The sequence below is a fragment of the Moschus berezovskii genome, chromosome 6 (assembly GCF_049115385.1).
Source record: "Moschus berezovskii isolate FMDL1 chromosome 6, NW_MosBer_1.0, whole genome shotgun sequence".
In the NCBI taxonomy this organism is placed as follows: Eukaryota; Metazoa; Chordata; class Mammalia; order Artiodactyla; family Moschidae; genus Moschus; species Moschus berezovskii.
In genome coordinates this window covers 120338869-120364890 of record NC_142465.1, presented here as the reverse complement: position 1 = coordinate 120364890, position 26022 = coordinate 120338869, and the positions used below count along the sequence as shown (strand labels likewise).

The 26022-nt window shown below is 58.3% G+C and overlaps 1 protein-coding gene across 4 annotated transcripts; it reads right to left on the bottom strand.

Annotated features, from left to right (window-relative positions):
- Positions 1-1033: 1033 nt before the first annotated feature.
- Positions 1034-25688, bottom strand: TTC38 (tetratricopeptide repeat domain 38). Of its 4 annotated transcripts, none has more exons than XM_055395410.2 (14): positions 25615-25688; positions 24567-24644; positions 21694-21775; positions 20129-20300; positions 18409-18582; positions 16894-16969; positions 13509-13628; positions 10860-10919; positions 9939-9977; positions 8441-8522; positions 6162-6327; positions 4938-5097; positions 4655-4728; positions 1034-2354 (listed from the first exon to the last, which is right to left on the bottom strand). In XM_055395410.2, exons 1-14 carry the CDS (start codon positions 25645-25647, stop codon positions 2261-2263), a joined length of 1410 nt encoding a protein of 469 aa, XP_055251385.2. In that variant the 5' UTR covers positions 25648-25688; the 3' UTR covers positions 1034-2260. The 4 variants fall into 4 exon arrangements, with proteins under 4 accessions (XP_055251385.2, XP_055251384.2, XP_055251387.2 ...); XM_055395409.2 differs by lacking the exon at positions 25615-25688 and adding an exon at positions 24735-24964; XM_055395412.2 differs by lacking the exon at positions 21694-21775 and having other exon boundaries at positions 25615-25674.
- Positions 25689-26022: the final 334 nt, after the last annotated feature.

Here is a 26022-nt window from a genome sequence, read left to right as displayed (position 1 = left end):
TGTGTGTCAGATTCACACAGCCCTGGGGGTGTCTGCTGGGGACCAGGGTCCCCAAACTCCCTCTCCCAATGTCCCTCCACCATATCATGTCAGCACGAGAGACTCGGTCACTGAACACACCAACTGTTAATAACTCATTGCCGCTAACTGAATTCTGCCTTCATCCATCTCTCCTCTTGGGCCCCTCCTTCCATCAATGGCCTGCTGCTGCTGCTGCTGAGTCACTTCAGTCATGTCCGACTCTGTGCAACCCACCAGGCTCCCCCGTCCCTGGGATTCTCCAGGGAAGAACACTGGAGTGGGTTGCCATTTCCTTCTCCAATGTGTGAAAGTGAAGTCGCTCAGCCGTGTCCGACTCTTTGCGACCTCATGGACTGCAGCCTACCAGGCTCCTCAGTCTGTGGGATTTTCCAGGCAAGAGTACTGGAGTGGGGTGCCATCGCCTTCTCTGATCAATGGCCTATCCACTGTCAATTCTTTTCTTCCTGTCCCCAGTAAGATTCTGCTTCATTTTGTAATGCACTCATTCGAGGGCTCATTCACCAGCCACGGGTTCACTGACAGGTAGTCAGGGCAGGTTCCGTTTTAGGTGATGCCGGGGCACAGATGTTGTCCCTGACCTGGGCAGGGCACAGCTGGGGAGAAAGGTGCAATAGCAAGGACTGTGGGGCCCTGGCCTGCAGTGGGAGGCTGGAGGCCTTCCTGGAGGAGGAGGCCAGGGTTTTCCTGCTCCACTGGGCCAGGCTGTGTCTTGCTTGGAACCAGGAGAAGGGAGGGCATACGGCATGCGAGCAGGGGAACTGGCAGGAAGGGACAACTCAGAATGGAAGGGCAGGCTCCCCTTAGGATGTGTCCCTAGTTCCTGGGGACAGACAGCGCCTCCCTTGGAATCCTGTTGTAATGGCTCTACTCTTGACTCACTGCCCAGGTCCATCCCCACGTTCAAGGAGAAGCCTGTCTCCCCAGGATTCAGCCCAGGCCTGGCACACAGAGGGGGCTCAGAGGCTCCCACCCAGTAACAGTCAAGCAAAGGAACCAATTAACTAATTTATTTTAATCCCAGGAAATGAGTCTAGTCGATTTAGAGGTGTCTGCTGCCTCCCGGAAGACCTGCCCCCTCCCTGCCCCGTGAGTCCCTACCCTAATTTCAGTTTGCACTGAAGGAGCCTGAGAAACACCAGTGGGCTGAGACTGCTTCTGACAGCACCACCGAGTTGGATGTCAGGGCCGGGTTCCCCGCGGGGAGGGAGACAGAGGCAGGAATTTTAAAACTGGCTCAGGTCTTGTTAAAGCCACATCACAAGGCTTTGGTTTCTGCCTCCACGCTCAATCCTCACACCTCAGAAAGCACAGCTGATCAACGAGTGTGGATACATGTGATTAAAATCATGGTTGACAAAAGTAATCAACGAGGGCCTACTGCAGAGCACAGGGGGCTCCACTCCATAGTCCATAACAACCTAAGCGGGAAAAGAATTTGAAGAAGAACAGACATGTGTGTATATAACTGAATCACTATGCTGAAACTAACACATTATAAGTCAACTATACTCCCATGTGAAGTAAAAAATTTTTAAGAATCATGGTTGACAATGTGCAATTTAGAATTAAGAGAAAATCAACCCAAATCAGTGCCACTAAAGCCCCAAGGGAAACTTGCAGACATCTCCGCAGACACAGCAGAAGGGCCAAGGGCCCAAACACTGAGGTGGGGGCCACTCTCTCCCAGGAGGCACAGGGCCCCCACTAGTTGGGAACCTGGACAAGTCACTCCCCACCATGGGTACCCTCACCCAAAAGGTGGGACAACAGAACGTTTCCAGAATATGGAGAGGAAGGCAGAATGATGGCGTTTATCCCAGGGGCGGCCTAGAGTGGGGAGAGGGGTGCCCCTAGGGGTGGATGGGGGACTCCCCTTCCGGAGCTGAGCCCACCATCACGCCACCCTGCTTTCCAACCCTTGAACTGGGAGGTGTAAGGCAGGGTCCCCTGGGAAAACAGTTTTCGAGGCAAGAGAAACAGCAGCCCCCACCTTGGCCCTGCTTGAAACCGCACTGTGGCCCTGGGCGAGGATTAGAAGAAGATTTGGAACCACGCTGAAAATTGATTTCTGCCCCTCTTCCTGTAACGCTGCTGGTTACAGGACCTTCTGCTTTACAGGCCCGGCCTACTGGCCCCAGCCACTTGTAACCCTGAAAAGCCAATGCAGCAGCTGGTCTGAGGGCCGCGGAGGCCCCGCAGGGTGGGCAGCCAGGCCAGCTCACTGCAGGAGGTGGACGGCGGCCGCCTTGCGGATGAGCCTGGCAGTCAGGGGGGAGTTGGGCTTTAAGGCATCTCGCTCCATCAGAAGGCTCCTGGGGAAACAGAGACAGGGTCGGTGCTGGAACCTTCTAGAAGCTGGGGGATGGATGGCTTTCCACCCCAAGGCAGGACACGAGCAGCACGGGCTGGGGCTGACCTGGCAGAAAGCAAGACGCCCCCCTCACACAGTGGTGGAGGGAGGGGCTGGCATCACGGCCCAGGGGACAGGTGGGACCAAGGCCCAGAGGCAGGAGACGGGGCCTTGGCAGGGGTGGGAAGCGGACAGCAGGTAGGCAGCGCTGTGAGGCTGAGAAAGCCTGGGCTCCCGCCCTGCATCTTCATGCTGGCCCAGGCCGTTGGTGACTGGAGAGCACACTGGCAGTGTCCCGGTGATGCCCAAGGGCAGAGCGTTTCCGGGTGGGCACACCCCTGTGGCCTCACCTGTCCCAGGACTGGGGGCCTGTCCCCTCACCATAAGGAGTGCCTGGACCAGAGGGTGAGGCGTGACTGGAGACAGGGGGAGGGCCATGCCTGTGAATGCTGGAAAAGACCCTGATGCTGGGAAAGACTGAGGGCGGGAGGAGAAAGGGACGACAGAGGATGAGAGGGCTGGATGGCATCACCGACTCGATGGACATGAGTTTGAGCAACTCCGGGTGTGGGTGATGGACAAGGAAGCCTGGCGTGCTGCCGTCCATGGGGTCGCAAAGAGTCGGACACGACTGAGCGACTGAACAACATGCCTGAGAATGTTCTGGGGAATCAAGCGGCCAAAGGGATGGTGAGGGGAGAATTCCAGCTTTCAACAAGGGAGGATAATTTAAGACAAAGACCCCCCAAACAACTGGTCATAGAGATCCTTTGCACTGAGGGCGGGGTTAAGGGGCCGGGCCTGGCACTGGGGGTGGGGACACCACGGCAGAGGGCCAAGGCTTTCTGCTTTGGAGGGGAGGGGGGCTGAGCAGCGTGAGGATGCCAGGAGGGCACCCTGCCGGCAGCGGGCTCCCCAGCACCCCCAGCGTGGACCGCATCGTGTCCCCCAGCTGACCCCGGCTCCCCTGCTCGAGGCCTCACCCGCCTCTCTGTCCACAGGGCCCCACCCTCCCTGCCCAGCTGCCACTAGGCCTGGAGCTCCCCAAGCAGCTCCAGCACTAGAGAATGTGTGTGGCTTTGCATGTGGCCGTTGGGGGCTGACAGAGAGGGCCGTGTGTCCAGGGTGCTACGGGGTGTAGCCACTTCCTGTGTGTCTGTCCTCACTCGTGGGACACACCACCCATGCCTGTTTCATCAGCGCCGCCAACACCTGAGCTGCTCGGTTTGGAACCGCCACCGGAAAATCTGGGCTTTGCCTGCCATGGGCTGTATGGACTCTGGCCCCTTCCACTGGACCTCTAACCTCCAGAGTCCAGCAAGGGCCCGCCTGTGCAGTCTGGACTTGCAGCAGCAGCTTCACGGGGCCTCAGGACACCCCTTCCGCCCACCCGGCACCCCGGCTCCCCTTTCCTCTTAGCGTTCCAGCTGGCCAGGAGACGGGCGTGGAGGGGGTCTCATCTCACCCCCAGGGCACCGGGACCGGTGGGGCTGAGAGGAGCCAGGGGTGGGAGCACGGAGCCTGCGGCAGTGGCTGGCTTCCCAGATCTTCCTTCCTGGGGTGCCCCCACCCCAACACCCCCAACCCTCCAGCTGCACCCCTCCTCCTGAGCAGATCACCTCTAAGCTGGTTAAACCCGCTTGGTCTCAGCAGTCTCCCTGAATGTCACCTCCACGGGCACCCTCCTGCCCTGACCCTCCCCGCCCCGTCCACTCAGCACCTCCATCACGGTGTCCCGGGCAGCGTGCCCACACCCACAGTGTTTTCACACACATTTGTGAGATGAATCACTTACTCCCTGCAGGAGAGGGAAGCTCCTCATAGCCTTGGCTGGGGCCTACCCGCCCACCTCTCCCCCTGGCACCTGGCACCTGGCACAGTTTGGCAGGACAATATGAGGCCGAGGCCTGAAGGCTCAGTGGGCATCAGTGGATGCAGGAGAAGGAAGGACGTCCCAGGCAGGGGGCGGCACATGTGAAGGCCCAGGGGCCTGCAGGAGTAAGGAGCCCAGCATGGCCAAGACAAGGAGCGCACTGGGGGGACGGGGGGAGGGCACTGAGGGCAGGGCCCTTGGCCCCTTTGGTCGAGTTGAAGATGCTCAGAGGGAAGAACCAGGCACCCTTGGGGCTTTATGTCTCCACAGGCTTAAAGACAGGCACTACCCTGGGCCAAGGCAGGTGGGAGCCTCTGGGCCCCTGGAAGTCTGGAGTGGGGGAACCCCCGAGTGAGAGGCTGGGCTCTGGACCGGAATGAGGAACTCACCGGGCCACGTGCTTGTGGACGCTGGACGAGCAGTTCAAGGCCGCGTGAATCAGTAACTGGTTGAAGACGTCTCTCTGAAAGATCCACTGGGTACATGAGAACCCATGACGCAGGACGAGGGGTGGTGACCCCCATCCCCACTGCAGACCGGCCAGTCCTCAGGGACAAGCTCGGGGGTGTGAACCACAAGGACCTTCCCACCCCGCGAGCACCCGGGGACTGCGGGCTGAGGGGGCTCCTGGCCCCAGGGCCTTTTCATGACACGCGCGAGGCTGGGGCTCACCTGGGCATTGCTGCCTCCGATCTGGACCAGCCGGTAGCGGATGGGCAGGAGCAGCTCCAACACGCGGTCTGGGCTCCCGTCCTGGGCCTCCACCAGGGCCTGGCACAGGGGCAGTCCCACATCGCGGGCCAGGAGATGCTGGCAGTTCTCTCCCGGGGACCTGTCGACCCAAGAGTGTGCCCTCAGCCCTGTGCTGCCCCCGTGATGGCGCATTGGTCTCCCACCCAACTCAGGTCCCTAAGAGGGTGGCCTCCTCCTCAGCCCAGTGCCCCTGACTCTGTGCCCCACGCAGTAGGGGCTTTGATCAGGTGGGCTGACGGAAGGACAGGCCACCAGGGACAGGAGAGAACAGGGCTCTCAACTCAGTTCAACGGTGCTGTGGCCTCGGGCCAGTGCCCTGACTCCTGGCCTCAGTTTGCCCATCTGTAAAATGGGAGTAGCACAGCCGACCTTGCAGGGAAAGCAAGTCAAGGCTGGTACTGGAGCTGGTGCCGCCCCTGGACTGAATGAACAGCTGGGGCAGGCCTCGTCTTCCCAGGGCCCTCAGGAGGTGGCCGATCTGGGTCATGAGGGCTGGGGGCCTGAAGCTATGGCCAAAGCCCCAGGAGGAGGGGCAGGGCAAGTGGCCGTGGGTGTCACCAGCCCCTGGACAGCCGGGACAAACCACCAGGGCTCCTGGTCCCCCAGCTGTAGCCCTCCAGTCGGGAGACAGGGCTGGCCACATCCTTGGTGGCCTGTACTGTGCCTCCCTGGACTCTCTAGCCCCTGCTGTGATTGGGACCAACTCCCGTGGCACCAGGAATGGTGCGAAGGATGTCACCACGTCACTGCCCCCATTCTCCTACCAGCCTGTCCCACCAGCCGAGGAAACATGCTGAGAGCAGAGCTGAGACCCTGTAAGGGGAAGGCCCTCTGGCTCCAGGTCCTCCCCTCCTCCCCTGGGCATGACACTGACCTTGACCTTGAGGCCTAGGGGACAGAGACTGCTCTATGTCCCGGGGGGAAGCAACTGTACCCTCGAAGGGCATGCCCCGCGGGGACGCACATCTGGGGGAGCCTGAACACCTGGGGCACACGCCTTCGGAGGATGCACTTCTAAGGGGCAGCCCTGGGAGGGGCCCTCCACGGCATCCACGTGGCTGTGCTCACCCGGGCCTCCACCCCCAGCCTCCCCGCAGGCAGAGGCGGTCTGCCCGTGCTGCCCTGCCCTGGCCCTCCACGTACTCGCTGGCGTCCCGCAGGGTGGTCAGAAGCTCCTGCGTGGTCTGGGTGTCCCCTGCGCCCAGGGATGCCATCAGGAAGTGCGCATCGTTGAAGAGCAGGATGTGGTCTCGGCTGTGCTTCTGGGTCACAGACAGGACGTCCTGCCACCGCTCGCCCACGGAGACCCCTAGGGACACGGGGGGACACCCGCGGGACCGGTGTGAGCGCTGTGTGCACAAGCCTCTGGCACCCACAGGTGGTTCCAGGTGAGGAGGCTCCGCAAAGCTGGCAGGTGGCATCTAGCCTCAGGCTTAGGCCTTTGGGCCTGGCTTACATTAACTTTGTTTAATCATAACAGCAGCAGATAGATAAGGTAGAAAGCAAATTAAAATAATAAAAGCTATGGAAGGGTGTTCAATGAAGTCTCTGGCCCCTTTGACAAACCCCAAACCACTGTAAGGGAGAAAGAAATGGCAACCCACTCCAGTCTTCTTGCCTGGAGAATCCCATGGACAGAGGAGCCTGGTGGGTTACAGTCCATGGGGTCACAAAGAGTCAAACATAACTGAGAGACCGAGCAAAATCACTGTAAAACTTCCTAGCGTGGTTCTCACTGGGAAGGCCCCTGACACAGGGCAGGGTGCCAGTCAGAACCTGTGGAATTCATAAAGAGCATCCTTTAGGTCTTCCTTTTGGGGCTTCTCTGGTGTCTCAGATGGTAAAGAATCTGCTCGCAACGCGGGAGACCTGGATTTGATCCCTGGGTTAGGAAGATCCCCTGGAGGAGGGCATGGCACCCCACTCCAGTGTTCTTGCCTGGAGAATCCCATGGACAGAGGAGCCTGGAGGGCTGCAGTCCACGGGGCTGCAAAGAGTCAGGCACGACTGACTGAGCACTCCTTCGGGTCTGGATTTCCAGCTCGAGACTGTTCCTTCTGCTCTGCTCTCTCACACCACCTCCCCTCCTGTCCCTCGTGGATCCTGCAAGTTTCCCGATTCTCCCTCCTGCTCCTCACGCTCCTCCTGCGACCCCGTGGTTGCCCTGGACCTCCGTATCTCCACCCATCAACTGGAAGCAGCCTGGAGGCTCCACTCTGTGGTTAGGAAGCGAGTGGCCTTGCTCTCCCTTCCCCAGCCCCACGGCACCCCAATGGGGCCTCCCAGCCTCCAGGCCAGAGCCCGTCCCTTCTGAGCCCCTCCTCACAGGCATTCGGGGGCCCAGGCTTCAGGCCCGGGCTGGGCCTCCAGAGACAAAGGGTCCACAGGGTCTCGGGGTCAACAGGACTCAGCTTCCCCTGCCCTCTCCTCCCCTCCCAGTTCTGGAGGGTTTTGGCTGAACAGAGACACAGGCCCCCAGAGACACTGGTTCTGGTGTCCCAGCCCAGTCACCTGGACAGCAGTGAGGGCTCCTCAAGGATGCCCCGGCCTCCAGCCTGGCCTACCCTGGCTCAGCCCTCTTGCTTGACAGAACCGGTTCAGCCTGGCCCCATAGGCCCTCCAAGATGCAGATAAAAGCTGCATTCATCACCCTCCATCCTTGCCCCTCAGCCTCCTCCGCTCCATCTGAGCACGTGGACCATGCCGCTCGCTCATCCCTGGAACAGGCCACCAGCTGCCGTCCTTGGGGCGCTGGATAGGCTGCTCCCAGCTATGATGTCGTTTCCCGTCGCCCCTCGGCAAAACCCTACGCTCCCTTTTGTGGCTTCCATCTCACCTCCTCTAGGAAGCCTTCCCAGAACCCTCTAGAAACAGCCTCATCCCCACTCTGTCCCACTGACCCGGGCCCTAGAATGGGCAGGGGTTTGGCTCTGCTGAACCTGGGAGGGAAGGGAGAGCCATCCGGTAAGCACAGCGGTCAGCCGGAAGCCCTCCGTGGCCCCCAGACGTACGACCAACCCCATCCAGGCCACGTCCAAGCATCGGGTGACACTGTTGAGAAACTCTTCTCTCTGAAATCCCTGGGCATTGAGAAACTGAGGTGGCACCCAGAGATGGGTGGCCAGGTGCCGCCTGTGCCCTGCAGGCCAGGCAGGTTGGCTGTGGGAATGGCAGCGGCCCGCCAGGTTTGGAGCTGGAGGCCAGCGCTCCAAGGGGAGGTGGGAACCAGGAGAAAGGGCAGCGGGGGCCTGGCCCCTGGCCTGGGGCCGGCTGGAAGGCAGCTGCAGAGCCGGTACCGGGGCCGCGCTGTCCCGGGGCTGAGAGCAGGCCCTGGAGAAACTTGCTCAGGCGCTCTCGCCGGCCTGGGTCCCGGTCGTGGCACACTCCGCTAGTCTCACGGAAGGGGAAGCAGACAGGGCTACCTTCCATCTGCAGCCGGTACAGCATGGAGCAGCTGTCCACCACGTCCAGCATCGCCCCGCTGGCCTGCAGGCTGGGGAGGATCTGGAAGACAAGGGCGGGTGGGGGGTGAGGGGCTGCAGGGACTGCCCGAGTCCACCCATCGGGGCCAGGCCCTCAGCCCACGGAAGCCATTGCCAGCGTCCCCTCCACCCCACCCCTCAGGGCCGTTCGGCTCTCAGGGCCTGGGCCGCTCTGGGTGCCTGAGGGACACTGAACAGGCGTGGGAAACAGCCCAGCGCACGGCACCTGGGGGACTGGCGTCGGGCCCTGGCCCACCTGTCAGGTGTCCCCGCCTGGCTCGAGGATGACTCCACCTTCAGTGGGCCTGCACCCCACCCACAAGCTCTCGTCACCCTCACTCCCTACCATGAGCAGCGCCTCATACACAATGACTTATATAGGGTTTCCTCTCAAAGGAAACGCTACTGAGCATTTTTCTCCAGGGTTCAGATCCTCAAATCGCAAGCATGTTTGTGCACCAGGCTCTGTTCTTAAGCCCACAGTGGGGTGCCCAGAAGTTGTGTTAGGCTTTTTTTTTCTTTTAAACACACATCTTGGCTCCAAAGTTAAGAGTTTGCCTGCAATGCAGGAGACTTGGGTTCAGTCCCTGGGTTGGGAAGATCCCCTGGAGAAGAGAATGGCAACCCACTCCAGTGTTCTTGCCTGGAGAATTCCATGGACAGAGGAGCCTGGCGGGCTACAGTCCACGGGGTCCGCAAAGACTCAGACACGACTGAGGGGCTGACACTTTCACTTTCAAACATATACTTAGCACCTGGAGAGAGGGGGAGTAGTTAGGGTTGAGCAGGTGGGGGTTTTGAGTCTGGAAAGATAAAAACGTTGCAGGAATGGATGGTGGCCAAGGCTGCACTGCAATGTGAATGTATTGAACGCCACAGGGCTGGACATATAAACCGCTCACCATGGCAGCCGCACGCTAAAACTGGTCACCACGGTACCTGCACACACCAACTGGCTGCCATGGTGACCGTACACTTACACTGGTTACCGTGGGAAAACACAGTATGTATGCTTTATCTAGTGCTCAGCTGTGTCCGACTCTGCGACCCCATAGACTGCAGCCCCCCGACTCCTCTGTCCATGGGGTTCTCCTGGCAAGACACTGGAGCGGGTCGCCATTTCCTGCTTCAGGGGGTCTTCCCGACCCAGGGATCGAATCCACATCCCTTTCATCTCCTGCGCTGGCAGGTGGACTCTTTACCACCAAGCCGCATGGAAGAGCAATCTCCCAACACCCACGGGCGAGCAGAGTCAAACCCTGTTCTGGGCTTCAACACTGCCCTTGGAGAGAATCAATGCCCTGAGGTCTTCTACAAGAGCTATGCTCTCGCTCCGGCTGTGAGTCTGTCTGGGGCAGCACGGACCGGCTCAGGGAGCTGTTCGAGACTGAAGGTAAATTGACACAATAAACTGAATTGAGGGCAGGCGTGGACTTACGTGGTCATCGTAAATGGTCAACGCAGCCTCATATTCACCCTGGAAAAATGAAGTTCCGGGATCAACACGGGGAGGAGGTGAAATGAGATTCTGAGACATGAACTAAAAACGCCTCAACAAAGGCCCTAGCCTGCCTGTCCACGGCTTGGTGGGTCTTGGGATGGGAGGAGAGGAACCCACCCTGCCCCATTCCTTCTTGCCCCAGGTAGGAGACGGCACCAGCTCTGCTAGGGGAGCCCTTTCCACAAAAGCATCGTTTTTCGCATGAAGCGCTTGTCCAGCGGCTGGGAGCCCCTTCATCTATTTCTTCCAGGACTGTTCCTTCCTGTCTTTTCCTCATGGCCCATTCAGCTGGGTTCACTGCTTTCCTGAAGATGCTGTGTTACTGCATTCTACATATCTTACAGGGTCCTTACCTTCCAAGCATTTCTCTTTGGACCTTTAGGGAGCATCTAGATTTTCTCTATGACAAACGGTAAGAAGAGCCCTTATAAATGGGACCCAGTGGCGGGATCACTGGGGTCAAGCATGACCCCACACCTGCGCCCCCACTGGGGTGAAGCACTGTGAGGGTCCTGTGGCTCATTCAGGTACAGCCATGGGGTGCGGGCCTGGCAGGTCACTCCAGGGGCAGAGAGGCACTGGAGCTACCTTGTCTCCACAGGTGGCACACGTGTGTACAGGGTTTCTGAGTCCCGGACAGCGGGAAATACCTAGAGGAGTTCAAACCTGAAAAGCTGTTTGAAAACACGAGTGCCCTATTGCATCAGAACACCGCTGAAATGCACAAACACACAGCACTGCTCCACAGGATACAAAGGACAGCACAAGGTAGAGAAACATTTCTTTCCTTGGGCGGGTAAGACCTTACAAAGACGTAAGACCCTACATCTTTGTAGATAAGACGTCCGGTCATCTTACCTTTTCAATCAGATATAAAGCCCAGTGCCAATAATTATGACAAGCAAGCATGTCAGAGTCCTGGGGAAAGAACAAGAGAATGAGAAAAATCTGGCAGCTGGGGGAGGGGGGGGAATAAGCAGCTGTCCTCTGTGTCAACGCAGAGCCCCACAGCTCGGGTGCAAGAAACACTTGCCAGCCCCTGCCTTGGCTACCCTGGCCGGTACGTCCACGCCTGTCCACTCCTTCGGCCCTGAGCCTCGGCAAGCAGTGTGCTGAATTTACCGAGGGCACTGAGACTGTGGCATCTTAGCCCCAGGACGAGGAGGCGGGAGAACCAGAGCCACCCAGAGGGGCCACTGGCATCCCAAGCCGCACCTTCCTCAGGTGTGGCGCGGAGAAAATGAGGAACCCATCCAAACGGCTGCAGAGGCTGACGTGCCCAGCAGTGCAGGGCGTCCCAGTAAAACCCTGGGGACCACTGCACCCAGGGCCGAGCCTCCGAAGGTCCTGGCACAGCCCACAGGGTAAGGGGGCAGCGGTGACACCCGGACGGCTGCCGCTGCTCTGCTTTGGGCCCTGCCCGAACGCCAGCCCACAGGGCTTCCTTCCCTGCTAGGACACCACCTCCCGCCTCCTGGGAGGCAGCTGATGCCGCCTGCTCCATAGCCCAAGCCTACACCTTTGTCTGAGGATTCAACCCTCCCAGCTCCCCTCCCTCACAGGCCACTGTGGGCTCCTATTTACAGTGACCCTACCACTCCCTGTCCTTTGTCTACAAACTCCTACTCACCCTTCAACATTCATCTCATAGGCTGCCTCCACCAGGAAACATTCTCTGATTGCTTCCCCCTCAAGCCCAATTGGGTAGGATGCTTCCTCCGGTTTCCATACCCCCAAGAGTGCCCCTGTTGTGCTGTGGTCATGCTGGGAGCTGCTGGCTCCACTCGATGAGCCTTTTGAAGACAGAGAAGCCTGGGCAGGACCCTCAGTGGGGTCCCCGGGATGAGGTAAAGCCTGGGACATTGACTGGAGCCTGAAGAACTGAGCTCGGTGCCGGCAGCCAAGGGCTGGGGGCAGGCGCTGGAGGATAGGAAGGGGAGCTGCGGGCCTGCTGTCTGCCCCCGCTGGAGGCCACCAGGAGTCACCGCGGGGAGCCGTGCACAGTCGTAGGGTCCCAGCGCCTGCAAGATGAGCCCAGCCATCACGGGCTGCCTTGTGTTACAGAGTCAGACCAACATCCAGGGGCACTCCTTTGGGGCTAGGGGCCTCACGGCAGCGCCAACAGCAGATTTTTCAGAGGGATTGGGCTCTTGCCGTGGGTGCAAGGCCAGGCCTCAAGCACCCAGGCCCAGGAAATCCAGAGTCTGGGGCAAGAAGTAAATGGAATGAACACGAATGACCCGGCCATGGCCAGGCCTCCCCGGCCGCCCCCTCCCTGCAGGGTCAGTACCTGCCGGGGGGTCTGAGGTCCAGGGCCCAACCCACTCTGCGCCCCTCACTCCCAACCCAGGGCCGAGCTCAGGCCCAGGGTCTGAGGATCCTTAAAAAGACGTGAGTCTGAACCTAATGCTGTCACAGTTCTCCAAGTTTACCTTGCATCTGCTCGCCTGCTCTACCTAATACCCCTCCCGGAGAGGCCGGGACGCTGCCTTCTTATCAGTGACTTCTTACTGGCCTTCCTGGGCCAGGGAGCCGCTGGGAGGCACCGAGGTGGCCAAGCCAGCCCCTCCTCCCTGCCCGGTTCCTGGTCTCTCCTCCGTTTGCCCCGTCGCTGACCACCTGCTGCTGGGTTCCCAGGGAAGGGCAGGGCAGTACAGGTTCCCAGCACAGCCCTGGACAGGCAGCCCGGGTGTGTGCCAGGACAAACCTGAGGAGAGTAGGCACACGTGAGGACGGAGGGCTACTGCAGCTGGGTGAAGGCGGGCACAGTGAGGCCCCAGGAAAGGGCCCGGCAGGGCTTGAGGGGTCTGGAGGGCATGGGTGCCGCTGCCCCACCAGGGACCTGACCCCCGCATGCCAGACCTGCAGACGGTCGCCGGGCCCTCATCCACATCGGCCCCTGGCTGCACCAGCTGCTCCCTGAGGACACTGTGGTTCTGGGTCCATGTCTGGCCCTCTAGCCAGTGGTAGAGGAGGCAGCTCAGAGCCTTTGTGGTTCTCACCAGTGCCAGGCTCTTCGTTGCCGTTATGGAGTCGCTCAGTCGTGTTTGACAATTTGTGACCCCATGGACTGTAGCCCACCAGGCTCCTCTGTCCATGGGATTCTCCAGGCAAGGATACAGGAGTGGATTTTCATTTCCTTCTCCAAGTGGGATCTTCCTGACCCAGGGATCGAACCTGAGTCTCCTGCATTGTAGAAGGATTCTTTACTGCTCAGCCACCTGGGAAGCCTGGGTTCTTGTTCACCCAGTCATTTTTCTCATCCATTCCTTCTACAGCCAAGTGCCTCAGGCCACAACCAATTCTAGAATTACCTGCAAAATGCTGGCAGGTGTTGAGGAGCCATGTGGCTCCCAGGGGACCCGGTGATTTGACAGGAATGCTTCCAAGCGGAACATAAGTTTCCCCAGAACTAAGCTGCACCCGGTAACCCTATCTGTTAATCCTCAGCTTAACTTAGCAGGACAGATAGAATTTTCCAGGCAGGTGGATGGATGAGAACCATACCTTCCAGTGGGCTTCTGAGTGCTGCATGAACTCCAGTCCTTCCTGGACCTCCGCTTTCATCTCGTGAATATGTGCAACGGTGTGCACCGACCACGCGTCCGTGGGGTTAACGGATAAAGCCTGCGTGGGTGAGGAGGGGGCGGGAGGGCATAAATCAAGACGGTGTGAGAGTCAGTCCGCCCGGGGACAAGGCGTCCCAAGCGCAGGGGCGCCGGGGGCCTGGGCTCTGCCTCAAAGTGACGACCCCGAACACCAGCCTGAGAACCAAACACTGGATGCTGCCTGAGGTGTCAGTGTCCACCTCAGGGATGAGGAGACTAAGGCTCAGGGAGGCGGAGTGACTTGCCCAGAGCCGCACGGTGGGGCAGCAGTGGGGTCTTTCCAAGGCAGGGGCTTATCCAGCCCCTTCGCCCCGAGCCTCGGGTCCACAGCTGAGTCATGTGCAACGTGCCTCCCAGCGTCCCCACCTTCCTCTCGGGGCTGCCGTGGAGGCCAGCGGACACTGAGTGTGTACGGACTCCGGGGGCTCTCAGCTGCCCCTCCCGACTAGTACACATGCGAGGAACACACACACACAAGGACCACACGTGTGGCTTTCCAGGCTCATTCTGATACCACTAGTACTAACGACAGCCACTCACAGGACCGATGGACTTGCCAATGACAAGGCGGCAGAGGGGCGTGAGGTTACTGAGTGCCCACTGAACCCAGCACGGGGCAGTAGCCGAGCTTCACCATGACCCTGGGGACCACCCACACAAGCCCAGGCCCCCCACACCCAATCACGGGCCCCCCCAGCCCTGCTACCTCAGTTCCCCCGTGCCTTTCACCTCTGCCCCTGGCCTGGCCCCTGCCAGGTGGTCTGCGCTGCAGTGGGCAGTGTGCAGCCCCACTGCATGGGCCCGAACGGTCTGCGTGGGGATAGAGAAGGGGCCTGCCTGCAGGGATGCCAGGGGCCTGGGGCGGAGCCCCACAGGACCAGGACCCTGCAGGAGACCCCAGGGGTGCAGCCGAGCAGGCCGGGGCTCCAGGCCCTGCAAGCAGGCCCACGAAGGGTGCAGCGCGGGGCCAGGGCTCAGGGCAGGGGCTGCTCTCACTACCTGCGGGGATCGTGGCCGCCTTCCCCACTGATCTGCTCCCTCCACAGTTCCCTGGGGCAGAGTCCACCTGGCCAGGGCGACCTGGCCCTGCTCTCCCCAGACTTTGCTCCCAGCACCCGCCCCACCCGCCTCTGCCCTAAGCCTCGGTCTATCAGCGCTCAGTCTGTCAGCCAGCCCGGGCCTGCCGCTCCCCTTCCCCACGGCTGCCCTTTGCTCTTTCTTCCCTGAGGGTTCAGCCTGCAGATAGGCCCGGGTGTCACCATCATGAAGCCTCTCCCGATCCCAGAGGAGCCTGTGGAGCCTACTCCCAGTTTCCGAGAAGCCTGGCCTTGCCCAGTAACTGTGTGCAGTGCTGGACCGGCACTGGGGGCAGAGCGCGGGCGCCTGCAGGAGAACAAGCGTGAAGAGAGGGACGCGCTCCCCCACGTCACCCCTTCCTGCCCCGTGGTTGTGACCCTTCACCTTTTGGTCACCCTCTGACTTCCTGAACCATCCTGCCACCCACAGGAGCCCACACAGATGGCACCCAGCAGGAGGGCCCAATGCCAGAGTGTCCAGGGGACCTTCCTGCAGCTGACCCCCTGGGTGGTGCCGCCTGGTCCCCCAGCACAGACCAAAGAGTACCATGAAGTCCCCTGTGTCCCCCACTCAGAGCCCTGACTCAGGACTGCATCACAGACCCTGTCACCTCCTGTCAAGTCCCGCCTCTATTTCTGTGAGCCTAGAGGTCTGCAGAGACCCATGTGCCCTGTGGCCCCAGGAGGGCACCGCTGACCCCTGGGGAGGGGGAGGGTGCTGGGAGCCCTCCAGGGCAACACCTGGGGGACGAGCCCTGCTGGGAGCTGGGGAGCAGGTCTGTCCAGGCAGCATGGACGGTGCTCAGGCAGCCTGGGGGAGCCTGGCGCTGCCTTCTGTGGGCTGCGGCCTTGACCTTGGCCTCCCAGAGCCCGGCTGCTCTCCTCTGAGTGATGAAGGGCTCAGTGCCTCGTGGCATTGCATCCAGCAGATGGACTGCGAACATCTAAGTGAGGGCCAGCCCTGAGCCAGGCCCAGGAGCGGTTGTCACTCCTGGGTACATGGTGGTCCCACCCTGGGCCTCAGTCTCTACTCCTGGGAGGGGAGGCGCTGGAGGAGGGGTCTCTGAGTCAGAGAAGCGGAGGCCCTGGGGCCTGTAAGCCAGGGTGTCCAGGGTGCGTGCAGGGTAGCACCCAGCCAATGTGCCCCAGCACAGAGGGACGGGCCAGGTATGCCTGAAGCACTTAGCATCCCACCCAGCTCTGTGCCCCTGGCTTCGGCTCCCTCTGGTGGAGGCGGTACACAAGAGAAGGCTTGGCCAGCAGGCCCCACTGCCAGGTCAGGGCCCACCGGAAACAGCCTGATGAGATAAAATTTATATTTAAGGCAGGACAAGAAAAATTAAGCATAAGACCCTCTCTGTGCTCGTTCGGGCCTCCTCCCTGGCCCCCTGATGTGCAGCGCACGCCTGCATCACACATTAACCAGGGCTCCTCAAAGATGGTAGTGCCTGCTCGGCCCTGGAGATGGAGTCTTCCCTCTCCTCTGACACTAGCAGTCTGAGTTCTTAAGAGAATACTGCCCTTTCCCAGCTCTGCAGCGGGGCATGGTGACTCGCTGCTCACTGTGTTCATGCTTATCCAGACTGTGTGTCCTTGGTGACCTTTAGGGAAAATATCAGGATGTTATTTTGATGTTCGGTCCTTTGTCTCACAAAAGTAGGTGACTGTACCTTCAAGTTTTTACAGGCGGAACGGTGCTCAGAACTGTCTGCTTCCCGGTTTACAATCCTGAGTTTGGCTTAAGTAAAATTCCCTCTTTCCTTCTTAACTTGATAATTCAGTGGATTTTTGGCAACAAGCCTCACTCAGCACCTAACGGTCCCCTTCCGGAGGCGTGGTGCTATTAGTGATGCTGAGAAACCTGCGGTTCCAGGTGGGAGAAGCAACGCTGACACCCGCTTCCCACCTACACAGTCCGGGTCCAGAACACACACAGGGGGCCCTGGAGACACGGAGCTGGGGGTGCATAGAGCCGCCACGCCATGACCCGGAGGGAGAGGGGTGGACAGAACCACACGGGCCTTCCCCACCTGTACAAGGTGGCTATGCAGACCCGGAGGGCACAGGTGACCGGAGGGAGCTGCCCTCTCTGTTAACACAAGCCCTCCCAGCAGGAAATGGGGTGCAGAGTAGGGGGCCGAGCCTGGCCTGCTCTGCACCCAACACCGCTCTCCCAGGGCTCCCGCACCTCGGGAAGGGCCCACCTACCTCTTTGGCGAGCTTTTCTGCCCTATCGTAGAGGTTGGTTTCCATCAGTCCGAAAGAATAGATGCCTTTCACGTAGCTGGAAACAGAAACGAAAATTATTATTTTTAAAAAATGGATGGGAACTATTCTACCCACAACATGACCAGGGCGGGGTTGTGTCCCCCAAGATGGTATGTCTGAACATATGCCCTACATGGAATTTGCATCTTTGCAGCTCGTTATCAAGTTAAGATGAGGTCATCCTGGATGAGGATGGGCCCTAAACCCAATGACTGGTGTCCTTATAAGAGAAAGGAGAGGGAGGCAGGTTTTGGACGCAGAACACACACAGAGACACACACAGAGGACAGGCAGTCACGTGGAGACGAAGGCAGAGGCCGGAGTGACTTCAGACTTGCCAGTCCCCACAGTCACCGGAGCCCATTCCGTGAAATGAATGCGCCTCCGTCCGTCCTCCGCCCCCTCTCCCTCTGTGTGTGAACAGCATCGATATAGATAACCATGTCCTGGGTTCCCTCGTGGCTCAGTGGAAAAGAACCTGCCTGCCAATGCAGGAGACTCGGGTTGGATCCCTGGGTCGGGAAGATCTCCTGGAGGAGGAAATGGCCACCCCCTCTAGTATTCCTTCCTGGAGAATTCCATGGACAGAGGAGCCTGGCGGGCTAAGTCCATGGGGTCGGACATAAAACTTAGTGACAAAATAACAATACATACGCATCCTATTGGTTCTGTTTTCTGGAGAACCCTGACTAACACAGCTCTTCAATCTATTAATCCACTTGCCCTTCACAAGAATCCTATGATTAAGATGCAGTGGAGGTGATCCCGTGTGGTGGTCCCTAGGCCTGTTCACAGGTATTCCACGCCTCCCTCTCCTTCCAGCCTGTGGTAGGGCTGCGCTTCCTGGCCTCCAGTCGGGGAGTGACTGGATCTGGCCAGGGACTCAGGACACTTCACTCTGAGCACTAATGCCATTGCAAGTCCCCCAGGAGAGCTCTCTCTCCTCTTAGCAGCTGGTGTGTCCAGAGAGTAGTGGCTTCACCAGCTGGGATCCCAGAGGGAGACAATGGCATGAGCCCAGAGCCTCCGCCCGCCTGGGATGGACATGTATCGTGAGGGAGAAGCTCGCCTTTCTTGTAATAAGAAGCGGAGTAAAAGATCTAGAGGATGTTTGTTACTGCAGCAAAAACTACTTTGTGCTGACTGATGCATAATGGTATTACTTCATTCCCAGGATGGGATAAAGATCAAATGAAGACGTGAAGCCTTTTCCCTTTTTTTTTTTTCTGGCCGAGACTTGTGGCGAAACCTTAGTTCCCTGACCAGGGGTCGAACCCAGGCACAGAGACCTGACTCCTGGACCACCAGGGAGCTCCCACCTTTTCACTTTGGAGAAACAGGAAAGAGCAACAGCAGTCTCACGAGTTTCAGGGCAGGGCCAGGAGAGCTGCCACGTTTTCAGGGCAGAGGAGAGAGGCTGAGACAGGAATGATGTGACTCCCAGAGGGCACTGACCTGCTCAGGGGGATGTCGGGCGTCCAGAAGGGATAAACTCGAGCCACAGAATCTCGCATCTGCTCCTGGTAGCCCAGGTAAAAGTAGGCATCATGGGAAAACTTCAGGGCCAACATGTCTGTTGGGTGGTCCTGGAGAATCTGCTCCCACAGCTCACAGGCTTTTGGGAAGTTCCTGGAAGCCAAGAGAGGTGTCTCAGCAACCCTGAACCCAGTTCACACACGGTGAGTGGAAGGGGCATCACTTCCTGCCGGTGTCACGGCCTGCACTGAGCTGGTTAAAATACACAGAAACGTTTCTACATCAGGTTGTGGCTCAGAAAATGCAAAAGCCAGTGGGATGTTTTCCTTTCTAAATCAAGCAAAAAAAAAAAAAACAAACTGGTTTCACAAGTTGCCAATTCACCTGAGACTGTGTGTCAGCTGTGGGAAGTCTGAGAGGTGGAATTCCAGCCCTGCACTGACATTCACACTGATTCCCCAGGAAGACAGTGAAGGACATGGAGGCCTGGTGTGCTGCAGTCCGTGGGGTCGCGGAGAGCCAGACACGACCTAGCGACTGAACAGCAGCAACGCCGCCAGGAAGCCCGGGACAGAGCTCTGTCCCCGCTTCAGAACTCCTATTCGGCCAGCTCCGGTCACCCACGTCTGCGGGCATCTCCCCTGCGAGAGCAGACGCGCGGGCTGTCCTGGGGGCACAGGACACACAGGGGGACAAGTGGGAACCACAGGGGCAGGGTACGGAGAGCCAGCCTGAACAAGGCCCCAAATGTTGGCCCTGGGAATGCCTTATAAGTGCTGTTCCCTGTCCCGCCACCCCTTAAGAGAGTCATAAAACGTTTACCAGGCCTTATTTGTTCTTCCTTGAGAAAAACAGAGCAAATAATCCTTTGCTAGGTTTCTTGTTTATTCCCCCAGATTTATGTAGGTATGTTTTCCTTATCTCTTAAAATAGATTAAGAATGTACTCCCTAATCTTTATAGCCTGCGGACTAGTTTTTCTTATCTCGTGAGCATTAGTCTAAATGCCAAGCTTGTCTTAGAAAGCAAACAAGCCTTTGTAATCTTCTATAGATGCAATAACTAACCTGGTGAATGACTTGGTATTTTTATGTACCCTGTTCCCTGTCCCACTTTGTATAAAAACCCTGGCCCTTTTCAGTAAAGTCGCTGGTTTGCCTCACGAGCATTCAGTCCTCGCGACCCCATTCTTTACTCCTTAATTCTTTTCTCAGGCTTCTACGTCGTTGCGGTCCGGACCTGTTCTCTTTGCCGGCTGGCACCGGCAGCAGAGGGCAATGGGCAGGTGCTCACCTGGTGTGTTAGGACCACGAGTCTAAGGGCAAGGGTCTTCCTCCCTCTATCTATTTCTTTACTGTGATCCTATTATCTTTGATGTTGTCATCCAGTCGCTAAGTCGTGTCTGACTCTCTGTGACCCCCATGGACTATGCCAATTATTTTTGTAACGAAAGTAATAACCAACTTATTCAATGAAACCAAATAAGCTGCTTCGAATGTCAGACTAGGAATCTGAATCAACCGTGTCCTGAGTCATCTGAGAACACAGCAGACAAGGTGCAATTCTCAATCAGACAGGCATGGGAAGCAGGGTGGGCATCACCCCCCAGCCCCTTCTGCCCAGCACTGGGGCAGCCCGTGGCATCGGCCAGTGAGCGTGGCCCTGGAGCGCCAGCCCCTTGGCCCAGGGAGGCCCCTCACCCCTTGGCAAAGGTCTCCACTGCAGACACGTGCAGCTGCTCCCGGTGGGTCAGGGGCTGGGATTTGGAAATCTCCACCATCGTCTTCACGGCCACATCCAGCTCTTTGTCCAGCCTCACAGAGCTTCCGGTACCAATCAGCACAAGGCCATTAGCGATGGCGTGGCCCATGGCTGGCGAAAAGTGGGAAAAGAGCTGGTGATTCAGACGGTCCTGCCCAGCCCAGGCAGGCCCCACAGGTGAAATAAACACCCCGCGTCCCAGGAGGGGCGAGTCAGGCGGCCTTAGGCTGTGTCCCCACAATAGTGCAGGGCTCGGATCCTCACCGTGTGCATGGAGGTGCAGCAATCCTAACATATCCTATACTCCCCGAACACTTTTCCAGCCAGGACACTCCAGGGAGCGCCAGTGTGTGGGTCACCTGTGTCCCCCTCAGCAGGTGAGCTGGTTAGGGGCTGCTTCAGGGCACTTTGGAAGCCCCTCTGCTTCCTCCATCAGCTGCTACTATCACTGCCACCAGCACAGGGCCTCCCAGGGGCCCCCTGGTAGACGCTGTCGGGGGGCTGGCCCCCAGAGCACAGAAGCCGTGATCCTGTCTTGGCTGCCTTCTTGCGCTGAGAACTTGGTAGCTGAGAAAGATTTGGGGGGGTGCCTTGCAGCCCTTGCAGCAGTCTTGCTGGCAGTGTGCAGGCCCCTGGATCCTACTGGGATTGCCAGTCCCCACCCTGACAGAGGAAGGGTGTGCACTGGTGTCTCAAACTCCAGTCCCTGGCCTGGGTCTGGGACCACACGTGGCCCCCACGGCTGACCTGTGGCCAGGGTCTGCTCAGAGAGCCTGAGCCCACGCCCAGAGGCTAGCTCCCCGACAGCTTCCTTCATCCCCTGTTCTGTGCCCCTTGCCATCATTGCGACCTGGCCATGGCAGGGGGCGGCGGGGTGGGGGGAGTCCCAGCTGCCCTGCCCTCCTCAGCCCTTCCCCCCAGCCCAGAACCTTACCCAGGCTGGGGCTACCCTGCTGGGGTTCTGGAATGCACTGGGCTGACCCCCGTGCCTGCCACGCACATGGCTTGCCTGTGACCGCAGCCCCTGTCCCCAGGTCGGTCTCCCCTGCTCCGGCCTCTCTGGGGAGGGCCTCATAGCGGGAGGCCTCACTAGTGTGCAGAGAGGCTGCAGTGGCCACTTCTTGTGTTTCAGGGGGTTCCAGGTTTTGGATTGAGACAGCCGTGTCTGATGCCAGATCCCCAACTACCAGTTGGGTAGCTTTGGGTGTATTTCTTACTCTGTCTGAATCTCAGTTTCCTCATCTGAGAAATGGGATCAGTCTTCCTTGCAGAATTAATGTACAATTAAGGAAAACATTTGAAAGACACCTTCTATAGAAACTGGCATCTTTATGGGAGCAGCTGTTATTCCAAGCACAGTGGTGACTGTGATCTTCCCTTCCTCTCAACCTGGTCACTACCACAGACCTGCCCTCTGCAGCCCAGCTGAGGTCTGTACTCAGAGAACCAGTAAGGGGCTGGACTCATGAAACACGGCCCTCAACCCAGCGGAAGCGTCACTCACCAAAGGTCGGATCTGCCGCTTTGAGCTTTGACAGGCAGCCCTCAATGCCACCAAGGCCCTGGTCATTGGTCCATTTTACGTACTGAAATTTAAAAGGTGAAACAAAGCTGTCCCAAGGGAGCTTTCCGTTCATGTAAATGAAGGTGTGTATCTAAACCTTTTTTTTCTTTCTTTCTAGAACACTGAGTATTTTCTGGAGCTCAGCTCAAAGAAAATGTAAGTGGGTGCATCTCAGGTGAAGAGATTTAGTACCTGTAACTCAAAGCGCACTTTTGAGGGCTAGTGAGGCCTCTGTGTCCACAAATGACACACCTAAAGGAAAGTCCTTCCCGACAGGTGACCTGCCCACAGTGTCAGCCTGGTCAGCCTCAAGAGGGCACTTGACATTTGGGCACTTCTATTTATTCTTTTTTAAAAAGAACCATAGTAAACATTCATTATAGAAAGTTAGGAAGGGCTTCCCGGGTGGTTCAGGGGCAAAGAATCCTCCTGCGGATGCAGGGAACCCGGGTTCGATCCCTGGTCCACAATCCACACACTGTGCAGCAACTAAACCCATGTGCCACGATCATTGAGCCTGTGTTCTATGCTCTAGAGGCCACTCTCTGTAACAAAAGGAGCCAGTGCGATGAGAAGCCCCCGCCAGCTGCAACTAGAGAAAAGTCTGAGCAGCAGTGAAGACCCAGCACAGCCAAAAATAAATTTTAAAATATATTAAAAGAGGAAGAGGCGCACACGCTGAAAGATCAAACTTATCCTAATTCCCCTGGTGGCGCAGCTGGTAGAGTCCGCCTGCGATGCAGGAGACCCCGGTTAGATTCCTGGGTCAGGAAGATCCACTGGAGAAGGGATAGGCTACCCACTCCAGTATTCTTGGGCGTCCCTTGTGTGGCTCAGCTGGTAGAGAATCTGCCTGCAATCTAGGAAACCTGGGTTTGATCCCTGGGTTGGAAAGATCCCCTAGAGAAGGGAAAGGCTACTCACTTCAGTATTCTGGCCTGGAGAATTCCATGGGCTATATAGTCCATGGGGGTCTCAGAGAGAGTTGGCCACGACTAAGCGACTTTCACCTTCATCCTAATTTCATCTCATCATCGCTGTTCACAGTTTGTTTCTAGTCTCTCTGTTTCAATGCCTACTTACTGATTTGGCTGCACTGGGTCTTAGCCGGGGCACTCGAGATCCCCCATCTTTCTTACGGCAGCAGGACCTTTTAGTTGCAGCACTGGAGCTCAGTGGCAGCAGGCAGGATCCCTGACCAGGGATGGAACCCGGCCTAGCACTGGGAGTATGAAGCTGTAGCCACCAGACCACCAGGAAAAATCTCTTAATGCCGAGTTTTTAAAACCCTGTGGGACACTCCTGGAGGTTCAGGAGTTGAGATTCTGTGCACTTCCAATGCAGGGGGTGCATTTCCAGTTCCATCCCTGCTGGGGGAGCTAGGATCCCACATGTCGGGTGGCCCAAAGCCCAGAACATAAAACAGAAACGATACTGTAACAAATTCCATAAAGACTTTAGAAATGATCCACATCAAAAAAGAAATCTTAAAAAAAAATCCTAAAACCATAATAATGCATTAGAGTTTTAGAATGCGCTCTATCAGATATCCAACCTCCATCTATACCGAATTAGCACGTGGTATTTTGGCAAGACACGGGGGAGTGGGCGCAGAGATAGGATGCTCGGGAGAGCATAGACACTGGCAGGAGTTGGAACGTGGGGCTGCGCTGGGGACTCTTTCCTGTAACAAATCATGCTCTGCAAAAGCCAAAAGAAGAAGGGAACAAACAGGGAAAGAGCTCGGACGCACACGGCGAGGCCCTGGGCAAGCTGACAGCGTCTCACCGGCTGTCTCTTGGAGGGCCCTTATGTTTCTAGCAGCTTCCTCGGTCCTTACGCTGCACGGATAGAAACAGCAGGGAGTGGCCTCGCTGCTTTTGGAAGAGCCCTGCCCTAGTTTCCCAGCAAGGTGGGTAGACCCCGGTGCCTCCCGCCCCTCTTAACTCACTGCAGGAGTCAGCCCCACTCTCCAGGCCCCAGCTCCCCTACCTGTCAACCAAAGTATTTGGACCTTATCTCTGAGACGTTCTTACTTCTAAGACTATAGGCTCCTTCACTGCAGTTAGAAATGATTGGTGATATGGTGGAAGGTCTCAGAATAGCCACAGGTGGAACAGGATATTCACAGATTAGACCCAGGACAGGAGAGGAGGGGCTCATGTCCTAAACGGAGGAGCTCCACACCAACACCCCAGCATCCTCACAGACCAATGCCCGCTGCCTGGAGGACCTCCCAGCTATGGGGGGCAGGTGGAACTGTTCCCCCATCCTGAGGATGCAGAGGACATGGATTCTATCGCACTGGATTGCTCACGTCTGCATGCAGCTTAAAAAGCATCCATGGCTTTCTAAGCCACTGACTTGGTCTTGGGAGCGGCCTGAGCCATTGGTCCTGTGCAAGAATGCTTCAAAGCATCATGAAGTTCCCCAGGAAGTCTTTCTACACTCGAGTTTACCAGGGTACAATAACTCTGGGTATGAGTGAGGTTAACGGGCTGCAATGTTTACAAAATCAGGATAAAGTGGGAAAGCTTCCAGTGCCATGCCTGTATGCGGTCACCACTGACCTGCTCTACTCAGAGAGCACATCGGATGAACGGCAGTTCGGCTGTAACCTTAAGCAAGCTATGCGGATGGAAGCTAGAGATCACCGTGCCTGTGTGGAAGCATCATGTCCTTGTGGTGCAAATAAATGCAGCTCTAAGACACACCAAACATATATCTCATGAACATAAAAACCATTCACCAATTTAAGAAACCTCCTCTTGGATCTTTACAGACGGAACTGCCACTTCCCTCTGCAGGCGTACCTGGGTCAGGGTGGCATCAAATAGTCTGCAGGCCTCGTTGCTTGGGGTTGAGAGTGGCAGTCGGGCATCCTTCCACGCCTGCACACACCAAGAAGTGGTCTTATTCCTTGTAGCCTTCCCAAGGAGCACACACAAGCCTCCACCCCCAAACCCCGAAGATGCTGATACCTGTACCCTGCAGGTATGGGCCTGGAGAAGCCCCATTCTTGTGGGGCAGGTGAGGACTCCCAGATTTCATAGATGGTGCAGTTCAAAGAGAGCTGAATCCTGGGTGGGGCCATCCCTAAGTAACTGCCAGGGACTTCTAAGCAGCCAACTGCCCTCAGGCAAGCACCTCCCTCCCTCTGACCTTTGGCCCCTCTGTGAAATGGGGCTCTGGAGGATACCTGGGTGACCGGGATATGTCCCCCAGGGATCCCATGCTCAGCAAGGGGGAGGCAATCATCAGGCTGCAGGGGGTATGCCAGGGCAAAGTAGGGGCTAGAGCTCGAGTCCAAAACCAGGGGAAGGTCCTTCTCCCTGGCCTGCAGGGTGCCAACCACCAGAGCGATTCCTCTCATCCCACTTTTCAGTCCCACGATTCAGACATTAGGGAAGACCTCCAGTTCTCAGAACTCTGCACTGTAGTGGCCGCCCAGGGATCCTACCGGGAGCACAGGCCGCTCCCCTTACTCCCAGAGCACAGCCTGCGGGCCCCTCCAAGTGACAATGGGGGCAGGTGCCGTGGCTCCTCCTCCTCGGCTCCCCTCCCCAGCGGGCCCCGGAGGACACTCTCCAATGCCCGGCCTCCCCTCCGTGTGACGACAGGGTTGCGGAGCTATGCTGTTCAAGAGGCTCTGGGGTCACCGAGGGGCCGGGCCTCCTGCCCCAGATCTCTCGGCAGTGGGGCGCACCGGAGTGTGCTCCGGTGCCTTCCGTGCGCCCGGGACGCCCGCGGGGCTGTCGGGGAGGCCCTGCCACCACCGCACCCCGGGAATCCCTAGTCCTACCAGCCCACGTGTGGCGGGGCCACCCCGGGGATGCGGGGCCGCGGGCGGCCTCCGGGTACCTGACAGTCGCGAAGCGGCACGGCGGCGGCCATGGCACGGGCTGCGCGACCTTCCGCGTGGGGCGGGGAGTCGCGCCTCCGGGGCGGGGCTGGGGGCGGCACGGGGAGGTCCCCGCCCACTGCTCGCTTTCCACACACCCGCCCCGCGCGGAGGGTTACCCTGCCAGGCTGGCAGCTTCGGTGTGAGCCCCCGACTACCCGATCAGATAGGAGCCAGGGGCAGCAGGGGCGGAGGGCGGGCGTGGGCGGGGGAGTGGGATGAGGGAACCCTCTGAGAGGTGACCGCAGTCCCCTGGAAGGCAGAGGAGCCCTGGGGCAGCGGTCCCTTTGAACCTCTGGCGGGGGCGGGGGTGGGGGTGGGGGTCCCTTTGAACCTCTGGCGGGGGCGGGGGTGGGGGTGGGGGTCCC